At 43.0% G+C, this 20977-nt stretch overlaps 1 protein-coding gene across 8 annotated transcripts in view; it reads right to left on the minus strand.

Moving 5' to 3' along the window:
* Positions 1-339: 339 nt before the first annotated feature.
* The window catches only part of LOC113876391 (zinc finger protein 227), a 28115-nt gene continuing 7477 nt past the window's right edge, over positions 340-20977 (minus strand). The window contains exons 1-8 of one of the 8 annotated variants that reach the window (XR_003506476.1): positions 15682-15782; positions 15028-15197; positions 13299-13360; positions 11070-11196; positions 9831-9953; positions 3829-5817; positions 2269-2911; positions 340-1437 (exon numbers count right to left, since the gene is read on the minus strand). Coding sequence is in view for 7 of the 8 variants with exons in the window: in XM_027515549.1 (XP_027371350.1) it covers positions 2835-2911; positions 3829-5817; positions 9831-9953; positions 11070-11196; positions 13299-13360; positions 15028-15163 (2514 nt within the window). In the remaining variant the exon portion in view is untranslated. The other 7 variants (XM_027515549.1, XM_027515548.1, XM_027515551.1 and 4 more) reach the window with 7 other exon arrangements.

Genomic DNA, 20977 nt, shown 5'->3' on the forward strand with positions numbered 1-20977 from the left:
TCTCAGAAGATACTGAAGTCTCTCACTCCTGTAGCGGAAGTGCCCGGACTGCACGCTGTTCTCAGACTACACTTCCCAGAATCCCCCACCGGAACAAGGCCCACCCTCGGGGACGGAAGTGGCGCTGAATACCCGGAGCACTGGACTACACTTCCCAGAATCCTCGGCAAAAGTAGTGAAACTTTGAAAAATGAAGCTTGTTCAGTTCACCGAGGTGCTGTTTTAGCTTGATCTTTCTTTTCCTTCCTGTCTTTTGGAGGGTCTGGGGTGTTGTTTTCATTACATTACTAATAAGTGTGGCTGAAAAGTAAATGTGGCTGCATGAAAAAACGGCGAAGAGAGAATCTCAAACTTGGTTTATTGTTTTTTTACTTGTACCTGGATGCATTTAGACCACTGACAATGTTTACTTGGCATGACCTAGTCATTCCAATATGTTAAAAACTCACCAGAAGGAAAAGTAACCTTTGATCAAGCCACAAAACAAATAACAAAGTTTCCCACTTTTGTTGGCTTTAATTGCTCCTTTTGAAAGCTGGAGTTTCTAGCAAATTAAAGAAGATGCATTAGCAAGAAGGGAGGGAAATACTGTAATTTGAAAAAGAAAGGCCTAGAATACAGGCATACCTCGGAGATATTTTAGGTTAGATTCCAGACCACTGCAATCGAGCAAATTATCAAATAACGTGAGTCCCATTAATGTTCAATATTACACTATAGTAGTCAAGGTATGCAATTACGTATTAAAAAATAATGCATGTACCTTAATTTTAAAATGCTGTTGGAAAAGTGGTAGCAGAAGACTTGCTTGACACGGGTTTGCCACAAACCTTCAATTTGTAAAATCATCATAACAAATAAAACCATCATAAATACTACAGAATGTTTTTTCTCCAGGTTGGTCTAAATCATTGAGCCATGATTATTCAAAAAGTTGGTGTGAAAGTGGAGTATCCTGCTCAGATAACCGTAACAAATTCAGCTCCTTTTTTTCAACTTTATGAGGTATAATTGATAAGTAAAATTTTAATATATGTGTTGAATTTATATATACTGTAAAAGGATTCCCACAAATGAATTACTTAACACCTCATCACATAGCTAACTGGGGGTGCAGGGAGACCCTTTAATATCTATTCTTAGCAAATTTCAACTATACAATATTGCATTATCAACTATAGTCACCAAGCTATAGATTAGATCCTTAGATCTTACTCATCTTAAAGCTGAAAGTTTGTACCCTTTTTATAACCTCTCCACATTCCCAGGCAGCCACCACCATTATTATACTCACTGTCTCTAGTAAGTTTGACACTTTTCCCCTTTGGATTCCACATATAAGATAAAATGATGCCATGCAGTGTCTTTGTCTTGTTTCATTTAGTTTATGTCCTACAGTTTCATTCATGTTGTCACAAATATTTCTCCATATTTTCCCTGTGAACCAAGGGTTAGAACGGTTTGATTCCAGTTTTTGTTTTTTTTTTTTTTTTAAGAAACAATACTTCATGGGGGTTCTGTTTGTATCTCCTATTATCCTAACTGGAAGCTGCCAAGACACCCCTAAAAAGAACAAGATGAGAAAATGTCTTCTACCAAATACCAAGACTCATTGCAAAGCTATGTTGAAGTAGTGTGGTATTAGTAGAATCACTGAAAAGCAGACCAGTCAAAGGGAATTGAGAGTCAAAACATCTATCTAATCATATTTAAATCACTGATTTTCTTCAAAAGTGGCACTGCAAAGTAGTGGGGAATAGGGAAATTTTCAGTAACTGGTATAGCAACAACTGAATATTCAAATGGTGAATAATTAAATTATATGGGAGGCAATATAGACCTTTCTTTAAAGATCCCATAAGTTGATTTTAGTTCTGTCACCTATCAAAAATAAATAAAAAGGAGAGGGAGGGAGAAAAGGGAAAGAGAGAACTGATAAATTTGAATAAGGTCTGGAGGTTAGACAATGTTATATATCAATATTCAATTTTCCTGAGTGCTGCTATACTTGTAGATATGTAAGTAAATTTCCTTGTTCTTACAATATATCAATACAGGGTAAAAGGACTGGAACATATTCATGGTTAAGAAAAAGTACATGTCAATGTAATATTACTCAGCCATAAAAAGGAATGCATTTGTCAGTTCTAATGAGGTGGAAGAACCCAGAGCCTATTATACAGAGTGAAGTAAGTCAGAAGGAGAAAGACAAATACCGTGATAAACACATGCATATGGAACCCAGAAGGATGGCAGTGATGAACCAACCTGAAAGGCAGCAGTGGAGATGCAGACAGAGAAGAGACTTGCAGACACAGCGTGGGAAGAAGGTGGGAAAACCTGACAGAGGAGCACTGAAACATGCATTGCCAGGTGTAAAATCAGACAGCCAGTGGAAATTTGCTGCATGACACAGGAGCTCAAATCCAAGGTTCCGCTGACAACCTAGAGGGGTGGGGTTGGAGGTGGGAGGGAGGTTCAAGAGAGAGGGCACATGTGTACACCTATAGCTGATTAATGCTGATATATGGTGGAAACCAACATAATATTGTAAAGCAGTTATCCTCCAATTAAAAATAGTTTTTAAAAGTATGTGTCAACACGTGTGCACATACATACACATTCACATACATTAAGAGAATATGTTTCAAATATGTTAACTGGTAAATCTGAGTAAAGGGTGCATGAAAGATTTCAGATAGTTTTTACAATTTCTGGCATGTGTTAAATTATTTCAAAATGAGTTTAAAGAAACATAAAAAATTTACATGAAGCAAAATTCCATCATTTAGAGATCAGTAAAAATAAATACCTACCTTTTCTTTTTAATGAGATCACACAAAAATCCCATGCTTTGTTTCTCCAGGTGAATGTTTTCTGGATATCCTCCAACATCCATTAACAATTAGCACTAGATAAATAAATCATAAAATACTTGGGCAATCCAACTGATTATTTGTTTGCTATTATAAACAATGATGCAATGAACATTCCTTCATATCCATCTGTGGCAGATATATGTTTTAATTCATATTATCATACAAAATAAAGTCATATTATAAATTCTTGGCTATATGAAACTTTTAGTATTTTATTCATTTTCATAGTTTTACAGTATTAGTAAAAATAATGACCATTATAAATAAGTATAAAATGGAAATTGATGAAAAAATAACCCCAAGTCTTCCTTGACTCCCACCCTCCCACCAAAAAACTAGCTAGTATATGGCAAATATCCTTTTCACATATTATTTTTAGGCATATATTCACTTTGTAGTGGTGGATGGTTTAGTCACTAAGTCGTGTCTGACTCTTGTGATCCCACGGACTGTAGCCTGCCAGGCTCCTCTGTCCATGGTGTTTTCCAGGCAAGATTACTGGAGTGGGTTGCCATTTCCTTCTCCAATATTCACTCTGAGATCATTTAAATCAAGGGGATCTTACCAAGAGGGTTACAACCTATTTTTTCCCTATTACTATCTATGGTTCTATGTCACCAACCATTTTAAATGGATTTGCTAGAAAGAGCCACCTGAAGGAATCCCTTTCCATCTCAATATTTTATAGCAGCGGACCCAGGACCAGAGGTAGGGAGAATGGTTTTGGGATGATTCAAGCACATCCTTAGCTCCAACTCAGATCATCAAGCATTAGATCTTAGAGGTTGGGGACCCTTGCTTTATAGTTTATCACCAGCATGGACTCTCCAAAACCCTGAATGTGTGTATCCTGACTGAAGCCGTCAACACGTTTCTCATTTTTAAAGATTCTTGCCAGTGTGGACTTTCTGATGGTATGTCAGCCGTGAACGGTGACTGAAGTCCTTACCGCATATGTTGCACTTGTACGGTTTTTCTCCTGTGTGGACCCTCTGGTGGGCTTGAAGCCGAGAACTCTGACTGAAGCCCTTCCCACAATCCTCACATTTAAACAGTTTCTCCCGGGTGTGGACGCTCAGGTGGACTCGAAGATTGGAGGGGAGACTGAAGGCCTTCCCGCACTCCTCACACTTGTGGGGTTTCTCTCCTGTGTGGACCCTCTGGTGGTGGCGAAGGTTCAGGCTCCGCCCAAAGCCTTTCCCGCACTCCTCACACTTGTAAGGCTTTTCGCCAGTGTGGCCCCTCTGGTGGTAAATAAACTGGGAACTGTATCGGAAGCCCTTCCCACACACATCGCATTTGTAGGGCTTCTCCCCGGTGTGGACCCTCTGATGGGACTGAAGACCCGAGGACTGGCTGAAGCCCTTCCCGCAGACACCACACTTGTAGGGTTTCTCGCCTGTGTGGACCCGCTGATGGACCCGGAAGTCTATGGCCTGACTGAAGCTCTTGTCACACGCCTCACATTTGTAGGGCTTCTCTCCCGAGTGGACTCGCTGATGAGCATGAAGGTTGGACCTCCAGCTGAAGCCCTTCCCGCATGCCTCGCAGGTGTATGGTTTCTCTCCGGTGTGAATGACCTGGTGCAGCTTCAGGTTGGAACTGTAACTGAAGTCCTTGCCACACACGTCGCACCTGTAGGGCTTCTCCCCGGTGTGGACTCGCTGGTGGGTCTGGAGCTTGGACGACTGGCTGAAGCCCTTCCCGCATGTCTCGCACTTGAACCGCTTCTCCCCAGTGTGGACGTTCTGGTGGACTTGAAGATTTGAAGCCTGACTGAAGCCCTTCCCACACTCCTTGCAGATGTAGGGCTTCTCCCCTGTATGGACGCGGAAGTGGATGTGGAGGTCCGTGTTCCGGGTGAAGCCTTTGCCGCAGGCCTCGCACCGGTAGGGCTTCTCACCAGTGTGGACGCGCCGGTGGCAAATCAGAGGCGAGTTGTGACTGAACCCCTTGCCGCAGACGTCGCACTTATAGGGCTTCTCCCCGGTGTGGACCCTCTGGTGTATGTGGTAATGGGCGGCCTGCGTGAAGCCCTTCCCGCACTCCTCACACTTGTAGGGTTTCTCGCCCCTGTGGACCCGCTGGTGAACACGGAGGTTGACGCTCCAGCCGAAGCCCTTGCCGCACTCTTCACACTTGTAGGGCTTCTCTTCCGTGTGGACTCTCTGATGGCACTGAAAATTGGAACTCTGGCTGAAGCATTTGCCGCACGCCTCGCATCTGTAAGGTTTCTCCCCTGTGTGCGTCCGGTAATGGATGATGAGGCCTGTGCTGCTACCAAAGGCCTTGCCACAACTGTCACACCGGTAGGACTTTTCTCCTGTGGGGTTGGAGTGATGGGGGTGAAAGGAGTTCTGATGGAAACCATCGCCAGATTTAGGACATTTATTGACAGTCCCTCCTGGGTGAATTCTCTGATGAGTCTGCAGATGGGAGCATTTTTCTCCAGGGTCAACCTTCTGATGAACTGGGAGCACTGCACCATGACTGAAGCCCTCCCCACACACTCTACAGGGATGCGGTCTCTCTCCTTTGCAGGGTGTCTGTTTTGCGTCAGTTTTACCAGGATCGCTCAGCGGTGAATTCTTTGTGAAGCCTTCACATACATGCAGATGATTTTTCACATTCATCTGTTTACCTCTGCTTGGATTCTCTGACTCGCTCAGACACCTACTCCCACAGGAAGCCTGGGCTGTCGGAATCAAAAACTCCTGATTCTCAAGGCAACCGAAGAGATCTCCTTTATGATTCATTATATGGTTCTCATCTTCAGAAACTTGAAGAGAATGACCTTGCAGGAACCAGGAACTCTTCCTTTGCAGAGTTAAATCATTTGTGGTGTGTTTCCAGATTTGCCAGCAGGACAGTTCTTCACACGAGAGGTATTTAAACATGACTTTCCCAAGAGTCTCCATCTCATTTGGGATCTTGCTGCCTGAAGAAAAGACAATATTCAGGGGTGAGGACAAGTAAATGCTTTGTTCAGAAATATCGGGGTTTCACACCTGGGCCATGGGATGAGGCCTTGATAATCCAGTGCAAGGGTCATGTCTGTACCACACCGTTTATCCTTTTGTTATTCTTTCCAAAGCAAAGAAAGGGGTCAGCAGACTCTTATGGAAATGTGACCCATTTAGAACCACAGGTCCAACAGTTTAATAGGAGGGTGGTAGGTTTGAAACCAGATGGCTGCAGGACAACTAAGACAACCCACACTCCAGACAAAAGCAACATCAATTAAAAGCCCCCTCGTCTTTTCCTTAGCAGCCTTACAATAAGTGGGCTTCTACCCAGTTAAGTTATAAAAGCTCAGAGTGCAGGCACAGAACAGTATTTTAGGTCCTGGTAGAAATGATCTTCCAAGAGCAAATCTGGGAAGCGGTTGGGATAATAGCATCCATTGTTCTAAACCTGGGAGTGATTCAGGTCTCTGTGAAAAGAAGCAGGAAAGGGGAAAACTAACTTTGAACAGCTGGGAAAGAACTTGGGTGGAGGAAAGAAAGAGAGCAGAGTGCACACTCTCAAAGGAAACCTCAAATGGGAGGAGAGGGGGTGTTCTATTCAACTTAGAAAGTTTTTGTCCAGGAAGCTGTGAAGCTTGCCTTTTCTCTTATTCCCTTTGGGTTCTCTGCTTGAATGTCACTCTGTTGGGTGAGGCCTTCCTATCACCCAATGTAAAAATAATTCCTCCCCACTCCCCACACTTTCCATTCTTCCCATCTGTCTTATTCTGCTTTATGTTCCCCCACAGCACTTACTGATTTACTAATACTCCCTAGTTTTTTCTTCCCTCTTAGACCCACTAGAATAACAGTCATAAGGAAGACATGCACTTTACTTTCTTCACTGCTTTATCCCCACTGTAGCAGAATCCTTCGAATTGCTGACATGTTTTAGAGAACTGTGAAACCAATCCTATACCTTGTGACATTGGGGAAAAAGAAAAGATTAAAAACATGAAAAGTGTATCAAAAGCAATAAGGGTACGACTACATGAAATGCCTGTTTCAGCTGTAGACATACACATAAATATGCACATGCATTATATTCATGCTGGGTTGGGATATAAAATACTTCTTATTGAGGATCACAGTTAAAAATGTATGGAAGGGGCTGCCCTGGTGGTCCAGTGATTAGGAATCCACTTGCCAATGCAGCAGACAAGGGTTCGATCCCTGGTCTGGGAAGATTCCACGGGGCAACTAAACTCATGCACCACAGCTACTGAGCTTGTACTCCAGAGGCTGCGAGTGGCAGTTACTGAAGCCTGCAGACCTAGAGCCTGTGCACCATGAGAAGCCACCACAATGAAAAGTCCGCACACAACTAGAGAGCAGTCCCCACCTGCCGCAAGTAGAGAACGCCAACGCAACAACGAAGACCCAGCACAGTAAATAAATAATTAATTTTTTTAAATGTATGGAAGCCGCTGGCTTAAAATCTTTAAGGGGGTGTCAAGTCCTGAATGATTTCCTTAAATGGAAAGTTACAGTCAAAGATAAACTGAACAAGTCCCAGCAGTTATGTGCACGCTTCTGGGTATGACAGACTTGTTAACTGAATGTCCTTAAGATGCCCATGCCCTAATCCCTGGAGCCTGCAGATATGTGAATGGACACAGCAACAAGGATTTTGGGTTTGATTGAATGAAGGATCCTGAGATGGGGAGGTTATCCTGGATTCTCCAGATGAGCCCAGAGTAAAGACAAGGGTCCTTGTAAGAGGGAGACAGGAAAGAACTCTCCCAGAGTTCCCTACACATCTCCCTCCAGTACCAATCTGCATCCTTTTTGCTATAATAAAATCGTAATTGTACGTAGAGAGCTTTCCTGAGCTTGTCCTGAGTTGTCCTAGCAAATTATTGTAGAAACGCCTGAATTTGTAGCCAGTTGGTCAGAAGTGAGGCCCTGGGAACCCCAGGCTGGTGTCTGAAGTCCTGGTGGGCAGTGCCCTTAGCCTGTGAACTTTGCGTGTTTGGTATCAGAACTCATTGCAACATGTAGAAGGCTTCTCATGTTGCCTATGACATCAGCCTAGTATGACACCAGGATGCAAAGTACACTGAAAAATCTATTTAGATTTTCTGTAAAAATTCTGTAATTTTCTTTCCTAGGATGTGAATTACACTGGAAAATCTATTTAGGAATTCTGTCATTTTCTTTCCTAATCAGAACTCCTTCATATCCATGGGTTATGTCAATGCCCTTAGACTTCTGGAAATATACAGCTTGAAACAATTACCATATATGTCATAAGACTGCTTGGGTAGTGGCTATATAGAAGTTCAGTGGGAAGTTGGCTGGAGGGATGAGGCAGTTCCTGTTCATAAGCAGCCAAGTTGAAATTGTTACATGAGAAGCGATGAACTATAATGCCTGGCATCTTGGTGTGGCTAGTTTTTGATAATTTAGTGATACATTCTGATAACTGTGAACAGCTTTTATCTTATAAGGTTACTGAGTATGTACTGTTACATATTGAAAGATGTTAAGAAATTAGAATTATATTAGAGGTTCATGGGGAGACAATGTTCCAAAATGATCCATTAAATCCTGAAATGTGGATGATGAAGAGGTCCAAAAAAAAAAAAAAAAAACTACAAAAAAACATTTGAGAAAGGGTGGCAGAAAATGCTACCAGATTTCTTAAGAGAAAGACTCGGTCTATGGCACAAAGCTGAAGTGTGACAATATGGAGGCTCATGATTCCTGAGGTCCAGTGTGCAATGTAAAACACTGTAAATTAACTATACTTCAATTTAAAAAAAAAGAAAAAGAAAAGAGAGACCCTTTCCAGTGAAGCAAGTATGTAATATTCCTGAAGGCATCAAATTGTGAAGCAACATGTAGATCTGAGAAGGGAGATGGATAAACGAAGGCAGATCGGCGATTCTCAGAATTCAGGGCCTGGTCCATCATGTTTACAGATAAACTTCTCTGCTTCGTTCTTCAGGCAGAGGGAGAGTATATAGTATATTAGTATAGAGTATATAGTATATTAGACATTCCCATGAATGTCTAATATGTTTAAATGGGTAGAAGTGAGGAATGTGCAAATTAAAAGAGAAAGGAAAGAAGCGGAGGGAAAGGAAAAGGAGGTCAGAAAGTGAAGTGAACAAAGATCTGAGCAAGGGCAGGAGAACCGAGGGCCACGGAGGGGCTGGGGATTTGGAGGATGAAGCGCACTTCACGGATGAGGAAGGCTGGGGTCACAGGTCAGGAGGAACTGTGAGGAGAGCTTCCTCACCCCTGCTCCAAACAATAGTAATTTTTAGAGTAATTTCTTCACCCAAGAATTATGTGCTAGGCACCTACCACGCAGAAGGGCCACTGGAGGCTTTGAACAGAGACAGCAAATACAACTGCCCAAATTCTTACTTTCACAGGGAGACAGATGATGAACAAGGAAATAAAGACAGGTTACTGGGTCAGGAGGTGATCAGTGCTTAGACACAAATTAAGACAGGGTGAAGGCATGGAGAATGGGGAGAGGATGGGACAGTAAATGGGGCAGACACAGAAGGGCTATCTGATGAGATGAGATTTGAGCAAAGACCTGAGTAAGTAAGGGAGTGGCTGGGGGCCTGGACACCAAGGCAGAGAGCAAGTCGAAGGCCAGGAAACAGAGGAGAATACTCCAAAAAGGGCCAGGATGGCAGGGATGATGTAAGCAAGGGTCAACGGCCAGGTGATCAAAGAGGAACTTGGTGAGAAAGCTAGGTCAGGTAGGGTCCTGCAGTCCACTGGAAGGTCTCGGAGTGAGACGGGAGGCCTTAGGAGAGTTTCGAGCAGAGGAATGGCGTAGTCTTACCTGCTTTCTAAAGAACCAGTCTGGCTACTATGTGAGCTTACAGGAGTGCAAGGGTGGAAGCATGGAGACCAGTGTGGAGGCTGCTGTCACAGGCAAGAGACGATGGCATGATGTGGAGAGAAGCAGATTAACTAATACCTGAAGTAACAGCTGAGTGGATCTCACTGGAATGCCCATTTCTTTGGGTTTCCCTCTCCGTTGTCCACAATTTTTCTTCTGTCTCCAACTGGGATACCATATCTGCTTTGAATGGAACATGTCCTAGGAAAAGCCAGATTTATGTATTTAAGGTGAACACACTGCTAAAAGAGATCTTTGTCCAAATTCTATAACCCTTGAGTGATATTTCAGAACCTTCTGATCATGAACTGTAATAAGAAATAAATTTTGGGAACTACACTCAATGTTTTGTAATAACCTACAAGGGAAAAGAAACTGAAAAAGAATACGTATATACAACTGCATCACTCTGCTATACACCTGAAAATAATACAACATTGAATTAATTTATCAACTATACTTCAATTAAAAAAAAAAGAAAGAAATGTCATAACCTAGTTCATGACTATAAATAGATAAAATCAGATTTAGCCAATGTCTGTTTTTATCATATTTCCCACATTCCCACACTACTTAATGCAAACGGTCATGCGTTTTGCTGCAATGTGAGAGGGTCTTGATAAGGAACTCTGACAGTTTCTATTCTTATTCTATTTTATTGAAAAAAAATAATCCCAGTACAATGAACTAAGGTGACTCCATGATCCACCAAAATATTTGACAATGTATAGAAGCTAAGCTGCGCATTTCTAGTTCCTCTAAAACAGGGTTTTTCAGTCAGGCACTACTGATATTCTGGACTGGCTATTCTGTGTGGTGGGGGTTGTGCTGTGCATTGGAGGAGGTTTAACCGCATCGCCAGCCACTAGATGCCAGTAGCACCCCTCCCTCAGCTGTGACAATCAAAACCATCTCCAGACATCACTAAATATCCCCAGGGAGGCCAAATTACCCCTGGACAGAATTTTGCCCAAGTAGACAGGGACCAGAGAAACCTGTGAATTAGAAACACCTCTGTCTTCCAGGGCAGGAACCATTTCAGAAGGGCCAAGGTGGACAAGGAAATGGCAATCCACTCTGGTATTCTTGCCTGGGAAATCCTGTGGACAGAGGAGCCTGGTGGGCTATAGTTTATGGGGGTCACAAAAGAGTTGGACACGACTTAGCAACTAAACCACAACAACAACAAAATAGTAACTATAAAACTAACCTTCAGTTAAAAAAAAAATTGGCTAAAAGGTCCAACCCTTCAAACAAAGAAGGATCAGAGACTCTCAAGGGGGATGAGGTTCAGGGTCAGAGGGCGCCCGTCCTCACCCACTGAGACCAGGTTCCGGAAGTTCTCCACCATCACATCCTGGTACAGCTTCCTCTGGGCCGAGTCCAGTAACCCCAGCTCCTCCTCAGTGAAGACCACAGCCACATCCTTGAAGGTCACGGCCTCCTACAACATCAAACACGTGTCAACTCAATCTTACAACCTCCACTGGAAGGACAGCATCAAGCAAGATAAAGAAGATGAACCCCAAAAAGGTTACTGATTTGGAGGGACTCCAGGCAGTTTTCAGTCCCAACACTTGTCTCTTTCTCTCAGTGACGGCGTTGTCACCTCCCTACCACCCCACTCCGTCACTGTTTCTAACGTCTGCAAAGGTCATGGGCCATCAGTAACCCTCTAGGACAGGTGCACAGCTTCTGGTCTGTGCTTTAAAAGCACAAGCCACATCCAGAAACTGCTGCACGCACAGCTGGTGAAAGCATAGGCTAAGTTCACACTTTAAGGCTTTAATTACAGGATACTGGGCAAATTCCCTCGCCTCTCACTATCTTAATTTCCTCTCTATAATGGTATCTAAATCACAAGGTGTTTGAAAGGATCACATTAATGAATATATATAAATCACTTACACTGGTGCCTGGAACATAATAAGTGCTCAATAAATTTGAACAAGCAGTTTTATCAGAATCTCTTTCATTTTGTGACCGTACAGTATAGTATTCCTTAGAACTGGTGACTTAGCTTTACTCAATTCAAATAAAATACATTTAGTTACAGATATTTACTTATCATCAATGCTGTAAAGATCCTTTTTCAGAGACCTTAGCCAAGAAGTAGCAATTGCAAAGTCAAAAAATATGCACTTTAAAATATTTGAAAGTGTAATGGTAGGTTTCCCTCTCAAAAGGTTTTCCCAATTCACCTTTCACATGCTGCTAAGCTGCTAAGTCACTTCAGTTGTGTCCAACTCTGTGCGACCCCATAGACGGCAGTCCACCAGGCTCCCCCGTCCCTGGGATTCTCCAGGTAAGAACACTGGAGTGGGTTGCCACTTCCTTCTCCAATGCATGAAAGTGAAAAGTGAAAGTGAAGTCGCTCAGTCAAGTTCGACTCTTCGCGACCTCATGGACTGCAGCCTACCAGGCTCCTACGCCCATGGGATTTTCCAGGCAAGAGTACTGGAATGGGGTGCCATTGCCTTTCACGTGAAGGAGTACAAATGCGCCTGAATCTCTAGACAGGTTAATAAGGACCTAAAGCCTTGTTGAGAAAGATTGAAGGCAGGAGGAGAAGGGGATGACAGAGGATGAGATGGTTAGATGGCATCACTGACTCAATGCACATGAGTTTGGATAAACTCTGGGAGTTGGTGACGGACAGGGTAGCCTGGCGTGCTGTGGTTCACGGGGTCACAAAGAGTCGGACACGATTGAGCGATTGAACTGAACTGAAAGCCTTAAAAAATGAAACAAAAAAAATTCAAGAATCCAAGTGAAATAAATAAATAGGAAGATTTATTAACATTTTCACACATTTAGTTATTAATGATCATTATTTTCTTCATAGATCTACTTTCCTTTCTTTTTGACACGTCTAATAATTTCTTTTATTCATATTCCAGTTGGGTCTTAGTTTGTATTGCTAATTTTGATAAGAATTAGAGATATTAAACCTTTATCTAATGTTTACACGTACACCTCATTGGACTTCCCTGGTGGTCCAGTGGTTGAGAATTTGCCTCCCAATGCAGGGCACATGGGTTCAATCCCTGGTCTGGGAAGATTCCACATACCGTGGGGCAACTAAACCCACACACCACAAGCAGAGAGTAGCCCCCTCTTGCCACAACCAGAGAAAGCCAGTGTGTAGCAACAAAGACCTAGCATAGCCAATCAATCGGTTACACAATAAAACTCTAAATAAATAAATAAGTACATCCCATCAGTTCTAATATTGCAAATATATAGTCGTGAATGCCTATAAAAAGGAAAATAAGAAAGTGAAAACAGCTAGTCTGTAAGGAGGGTAGCACTGTAAATTATATTTGTCTATTTTAATTTTCCCTTATTTTTTCAAAGATTGCTTTGTGAAGCAAAGAAGATGATAAAACAAACAAAACACACAGCCAGCAGCAGCAGCAGCAGCACACAACGTGCACTCAAGACGTGTTGTGTTCATTAAGCTTTCCAAGGAAGATTAGGGACAAAGATGTCCCTAATCTCTGAGAAATAGAATCCTCAGAAGACAGAAAGCAATGCCTTACTTACCTGAAACTCGGTCATTTTCTCATGTTCCTTCTGGGGAAAGTCAGAGTCCTGAGAAGGCATAACTGGGGAAGGACAAAGAAGCCATGAGATGCAGGCCACGGCTTTCATGACCCCATGTGGATCTTTGCAGAAATTATGCACAAACACGCAGGCTCCAAGGTAGATACGCCCACATAGCTTGGTAAGCAGAGCTTGGAGTAGACTGCAGCTACTAACAAGACTGTCAGCCAGCAGCCAATGGACAAAGAACAACCTGCACGACCACACACAGCATCCCTATTGTGAATATTTCTGCTCCTACTATACACAAAACAAAAAGACAACCTATGGAATGGGAGGAAATGTCTGCAAATGATGCGACCGATGAGGAATTAATCTCCAAAATATACAAACAGCTCATACAGCTTAATATCAAAAATGTAAACAACAGGGGGACTTCCCTGGAGGTCCAGTGGTTAGGATTCCAGGCTCTCACTGCTGTGACCCAGGTTCAATCCCTGGTTGGGAAACCAAGATCCCTGCAAGCTGTGAGGTACAGCCCAAAATACAAAATAAAATAAAAATAAATTTCAAAAAAAGCAAACAACCCAATCAAAAAACGGACAGAAGACCTAAGTAGACATCTCCAAAGAAGACATACAGGTGGTTAAAGGGCACATGATAAGATGCTCATCATCATTAATTATTAGAGAAATGCAAATCAAAACTACAATGAGGTACCACCTCACACTGGTCAGAATGTCCATTATTAAAAAGTCTACAAATAATAAATGCTGGAGAGGGTGTAGAGAAAAGGAAACCCACTTACACTACTGGTGGCAATGTAACCTAGTGAAGCCACCTGGAAAACAATATGCAGATCCCTCAAAAAAACTAAAAGCAGAGTTGCCATATAATCCAGCAATTCCACTCCTGGACATACACTCAGATAAAACTATAACTCGAAAAGATACATGCATCCCAATGTTCACAGCAGCACTATCCACAACAGCCAAGACATGGAAACCACCTAAATATCCACTGCCAGATGAATGGATACAGTACATGTTGTGTATACATATGCAAAGAAACTTTACTCAGACATTAAAAAGAACAGAACAGTGCCATCTGCAGCAACATGGATGGGCCTAGAGATTATTATACTAACCGAAGCCAAAAAGAAAAAGGCAAAGACTATATGACATTACTTATATCTGGAATCTAAAGTATGACACACATCCATGAACAGAAACAGACTCATAGATATAAAGAACAAACTGTTGTTGGGGGAGGGGGGGGGCCGTGGCGGACGACACATTAGGGGAGGGGAGGATTGGGAGCTTGGGATTAGTAGATGCAAACTATTATGTACAGAATGGGTAAACAAGGTCCTACTGTGTAGCATGGGGAACTATATTCAATATTCGGCGATAATCATAGTAAAAAGAAGATAACTGAATCATTTTGCTATACAGCAGAAATTAACACAACCTTGTAAATCAACTATACTTCAAAAAAATTTTTTTAATATTTAAAACCTAAAGTAAATAAAATGTTCTATATTTTTAAAATATTTATTTATTTCAAAAACATATTTATGGTAGAAACACACACGCACATATTAACAAGCATATTAAACATTCTCAGATGTATTCAATAGATAACTGAACGTTTTCCTAGTGTAATTTATTGAGTCAAGGAAATCTAATTAACTGAAAACAGATGACCAACCAAGAAAGACCGTATGTACCTGCGGCTATGCTCTGAGGAGGCAGGAAGTCCTTCCTTTCCCTCCCTTCCGGATTCAAGACGGGCGATGAAAACGATGCGGTGGGACAGAATGACTGTGTTCGTCTCACGTTTCCTGTATAAACTGCAGCGGACATTCCGAGGCACTAGCGCGGGGTGACTCAGTGCTTCCTAAAGAAAGAGATCAGTCAAAGCTCGGAAGGAGCTGTCTCCGGACAGAAAGGCCACGCCATCGCTCCTGGGTGTCTTCCCTGGGGCATCCAGTCAAAACGATGCTCCTGGGAAAAGAACTGCATCAATAGCAAAAGCCAACCCGTGGTGCCGCCAGTATTCGAAGCTGCTGACACGTGTGATCTCACTTGAATCTAATCACAACCCTAATCAGTAGTGACCATATCTCTCGCAATCTTACAGAAGATGCAAGTAGGGGCACGGATAATCAACAGCTCGCCATATATCGTACGGACAGAAGTAGCAGTGCTGCTTGGCAAGCCAGGGAGGAGAGCAGAGGGATTCCGCACTTCTGCTCTCCGATTCTTGGCTTCCGCCGGCGGCCACGACCTCTCCGTACTAAGACAGCCGGCCAGGTAGTGACTAGTACCACGCTCAAGCCAGAAAACCTCGGAGGGGTCGCGGGGGCGCAGGGATAACTCACCTCCCAGACCGAAAGAAATGGTGGCGGCTGCGCTTTCCCGGAGCGGAAGAGCCTCTGACTACACAGAGCTCAAGAACTACACTTCCCAAAAGCCCTAGAGAACAGGAGCAGCAGCCCCTCATTTCCGGAGAGAGTTGCGCCGGGGGGTGGGGGTGGGGGTGGGGTGGGGTGGGGGTGGGGCGGTGATAGGGCGGCGAAATACATTTCCCAGGACCCCAAGTGGAGGAAGGGCCATGCCCGCCCCTTGGGAGCTTTAACCCCAGACTCTCAGGACCTCTCGGCCAAAGATTTCCAGAAACTCCTTCATGCCATCCATCCTATTACTGCCAACCTAAAGCAGTTCTCTGACGGCAGTAGAGCTTTATCTCACTGATAAAACATAACAAATATGTGAAGAGTCAGAATCTTAATAAAAAGAACTATAAGAAACATATCATTGCAGTAGGATTGTAACCACTCTACCAGAAAAAACAAATGGGCCGGGGGTAGGGCATGGGGAGGATGATAGCTTTAAAATGTAGTTTTAACGTTTTTAGATATGAGTGAAATACCCCAAAATGCAATGGGGGAAGATCACAGATTTCTACTATTGTTAACAGAAAAGTCATATAATTCAGAACTTGGCTGCTGAGGACAACTAGACATGAAGTGGAAAGACAAGTTTCGTAGCCTGTGGGATCAATTTCTCAATGCAATCAGGGCCTTTGTACTCAATCCTCAGAGTTACTGAATTTGAAAGATGAAAACATTATTGTTAATTAGCTGTTTAGTGCTGGAGAAGGCAATGGCACCCCACTCCAGTACTCTTGCCTGAAAAATCCCATGGACAGAGGAACCTGGTAGGCTGCAGACCATGGGGTTGCGAAGAGTCGGACACGACTGAGCGACTTCACTTTCACTTTTCCCTTTCATGCATTGGAGAAGGAAATGGCAACCCACTCCAGTGTTCTTGCCTGGAGAATCCCAGGGACGGGGGAGCCTGGTGGGCCGCCGTCTATGGAGTCGCACAGAGTCGGACACGACTGAAGCGACTTAGCAGCAGCAGCTGTTTAGTGGATGGACTGCAGCCCACCAGGGTCCCCTGTCAAGGGGATCTCACAGGCAAGAATATTGGAGTGAGTTGCCATTCCCTTCTCCAGGGGCTTTTCCACCACCCAGGAATCAAACCCAGGTTTCCTGCATTGAAGGAAGATTCTTTACCATCTGAGCCACCAGGGAAGCTCCTAGCTGTTAAGTTTGGGCAGATACGATAAACTCACTAAAAGTAAAATTTTAAAAACCTGAAAGAAGACTTTTCCTTGTCCAAAGGACAACTAGACATGGAGTGGAAGGACAAATTTCGTAGACTGTGTGATCAATTTTTCGATGCAATAAGGGCCATTGTAATCATAAAGTTACTGAATTTGAACTTTTCCTGTCCTTTTTCTTATAGCAATTTCATAAAAAACCCAGTGCTTTTGGATCCTTTCACTAACCTTCTGATATGCATGAAAATTTTCTAAGACACTAAACTCTTTAGATCACAATAAACTGTAAATTTCTTAAAGAGATGGAATACCAGACCACTTTACCTGCCTCCTGAGAAACCTGTATGCAGGTTAAGAAGCAACAGTTAGAACTGGACATGGAACAACGGACTGGCTCAAAATTGGGAAAGCAGTAGTCAAGGCTGTATATACTGTCACCCTGATTATTTAACTTATATGCAGAGCACATCATACAAAATGCCAGGCTGGATAAAGCACATGAGTTTGAGCAGGCTCTGGGAGTTGGTGATGGACAGGGAAGCCTGGCATGCTGTGGTCCACGGGGTCGCAAAGAGCTGGACAACGACTGAACTGAATTACACTACTTTAATAATGCGGATAATGAGGCCAGGACAGAGTAAGCAACTACCACAAAATTATACCCTAGGAAGTGGCAGAACTGACTGTAGTTGAGGGAGGCCAGTTGAAGTGCCGGGAGACCTTCAAACCTGACGACCAGCGACTGGGCAGTCCCCAAGTTGGGGCTACAGGAACTTCTCTGAATTGGAGGCTCAGCGGAGGGGAAGACAAACTGCAGCCGGCCGCGGTTTCTCTTACTTTCTCTGAGGACGAGGGTCAGAGACTCGCTGGCTCCACCACAAGATTAGCCGGGCCCCGCAAATTGAAGACACTTTTACCCGAAGGGAAAGTGGGAGGTAGCCGGTCCCTCCTACAGCGAAAGCACCACCTATCAACTAGAGACAACCCGTGGACCACTTCCCAGAATGCTCCAGCCGTCCATAACGGAAGTGCTCTATGCTATACGGACCTCAGACTACACGCCCCAGAATGCCCTAGAGAAAAGACGGCCACGGCCCCGCCCCCTGAAATGGAAGTACTTCCGAATACCCTGAGCCTCTAGGTACTGAATTCTAGAAGGCCAGTGCGGAGTTTGGCGAAGTTGTTCCGTTTGGAGCTGCTACTGTCCTTCTTGAGAATCCCAATCATTCTAGTATTGAAAGCTGAGCATCACTTTAGCCACGTTCAAGGGGCTTGAGAGGAGGTCGGGGTAGGCAAGAGAAGCCGGTAGTAAAATCTCAAAGAACTGTCCTATAGGAATAAGTACATAGGGTGATGTACTTCAGAAGGAGATCAGCCCTGGGATTTCTTTGGAAGGAATGATGCTAAAGCTGAAACTCCAGTACTTTGGCCACCTCATGCAAAGAGTTGACTCACTGGAAAAGAGTCTGATGCTGGGAGGGATTGGGGGCAGGAGGAGAAGGGGAAGACAGAGGATGAGATGGCCGGATGGCATCACTGACTCGATGGACGTGAGTCTGGGTGAACTCCGGGAGTTGGTGATGGACAGGGAGGCCTGGCGTGCTGTGATTCATGGGGTCGCACAGAGTCGGACATGACTGAGCGACTGAACTGAACTGAACTGACATAGGGTAATGGATCACCTTTGCTGCTAAGTCGCTTCAGTCGTGTCCGACTCTGTGTGACCCCACAGACGGCAGCCCACCAGGCTCCCCCGTCCCTGGGATTCTCCAGGCAAGAACACTGGAGTGGGTTGCCATTTCCTTCTCCAATACATGAAAGTGAAAAGTAAAAGTGAAGTCGCTCAGTTGCGTCCGACTCTTAGCGACCCCCATGTACTGCAGCCTACCAGGCTCCTCTGTCCATGGAATTTTCCAGCCAAGAGTACTGGAGTGGGGTGCCATTGCCTTCTCCAGAGATGGATCACCTTTGGTGGAGACTAAAACCAGACTCTAAATCACCTCAATTACTTGAAATAGGATTAGCATGAATCTTTTCTATTATCTTCAAGCACTTAAGTCCCGGCTTCCCTGGTGGCTCAGATGGTAAAGAATCTGCCGGCAATGTGCGAGACCCAGGTTCGACCCCTGGACTGGGAAGATCCCCTGCAGAAGGAAATGGCAACCGACTCCAGTACTCTTTGCCTAGAGAATTCCATAGACAGAGGAGCCTGGCAGGCTACAGTCAGTCCATGGGGTCGCAAAGAGTCGGACACGACTGAGCTACTGACACTCAAGCACTTAAAGGGAACAAATGACAATTCTTTCTAGGGAAGATAGCATTATCCAAGGTTTCAAATTATTCCTATCATTTAAAAATTATTAATATATGGCAAAGTAGTCCTTGAAGAAAAAAGCATTATAAAATACACAAACTTTATAAATTTCAGACTACCAAGAATGGGTTTACATACAATATAAAGCAAACTTGGAAAAGCAAAACTGACAGAACCACAAGGAGGAAAATTCACTATCAGAATGGGAATTTTAAATACATAATTAGGAAGAAATGTGGGATTTTGAAAGTATATACTAATACATAAGTTAATTATTAAAATGAAAAAATCGCCCCTTGGTAATTTAAAAAATAACAAAAAATACAGTAAGTAGATGTATGTGAATGAAGAGATCTATGAAATAGAAAACAAACAAGGACTTCCCTGGATGGGGAACGAAGATCCCATATGCAGAGAGTTGTGGAAAACAACAACAACAAAAAACTTAAAAGGCAGTGGTTTTCCAGTCCTTGACTTAACTCACTAAACTACACAAATTACCTTGAGAGTTGGTGGGCTATTTTGATATCTACTCAAAACAAAATATAACATCTAATGCAATTTGAGGTAGCATGGACTTTCATACTCATATGAAGATGTGGTCTAGGAAATGAATCTGAAAAACCTGCCTCTCACGTTATTAACATACTCATTTTTGCTGAGTAAAGTTCTTTAACCAAACAAGTGTTAAACATCAGTGAAAAATGAACTAAGAACTAGTATTCAAATCTCAACAGGTTGTTCCCATCATGCTGTGTTCTTTCTCTAAGCACATCTTTTCCATTTTACCTCCAAGACTTACATATATTGACTCTTTTATCTTCAGGTTTGCCCATTGTTACCTTGGTAAACAATTAAAACACTCATTTTCTAAATTCCTTTCCCCCCATAGCTCAAGGTTCTTTGGATTACAGTACCTGGAATGAACCAGTTATTTTCCTAATCAGACCAAGCACTTGAAAGGATAAGCCAGTACTCCGGATTATCCATCCATCAGCCCAGTAAGGAACAGAACTAAGATGTATAAATTTCTACTATTGGAATTAAAATAATCTTCTGAGCTGTATGGATTTATGCCTAAACTTCGTTACAGAAATATATGTTATACTAGCTGATATTCTGTATCTTTGAACAACTATATAAATTTCCTTTTATAATTGATTCCGAGACTTCTATTCCTTAACTTGGGCTATATATACATTTTCTTACTGTGAGGGATTAGTTTAGTAATTTTCTGTTTTACATAGTTTTACTACCTACAGTACTATAAATATCACAGTATTTTACTGTAAAATTGATGCTTAATAAAAATTTTAAAATATGGAATCTAAAACATGGAAACTCCCTGAAAATCCTGTCACTGTTTACATGAGGGTGAATATACCAGGCTCTTCCGTCCATGGGATTTTCCAGGCAAGAGTACTGGAGTGGGTTGCCACTGCCTTCTCCATTTACAGATGACAGGACGCATTAAAAAACACACGTTTAAACTGTGTGATGTCCCTAAACTACATCAGCCTGTTACATGCTTTGGTCCTGAGTCTTGGACATCATTTCTCTAGATCTGGTTTCATATACCAAAATATATTTAAATAAACTCCTACTGAATATTTCACTTTTATAAAATTTAGCAGCATCCTTGATGTGCTACTCACCTTTTCTACATGACTCTCTTAATTATAAGTTCCACTTCTATGATTTCTGTATCATAGTCACATCCTGTATTTTGATATAT

Source organism: Bos indicus x Bos taurus, chromosome 18 (genome assembly GCF_003369695.1).
Source record: "Bos indicus x Bos taurus breed Angus x Brahman F1 hybrid chromosome 18, Bos_hybrid_MaternalHap_v2.0, whole genome shotgun sequence".
In the NCBI taxonomy this organism is placed as follows: Eukaryota; Metazoa; Chordata; class Mammalia; order Artiodactyla; family Bovidae; genus Bos; species Bos indicus x Bos taurus.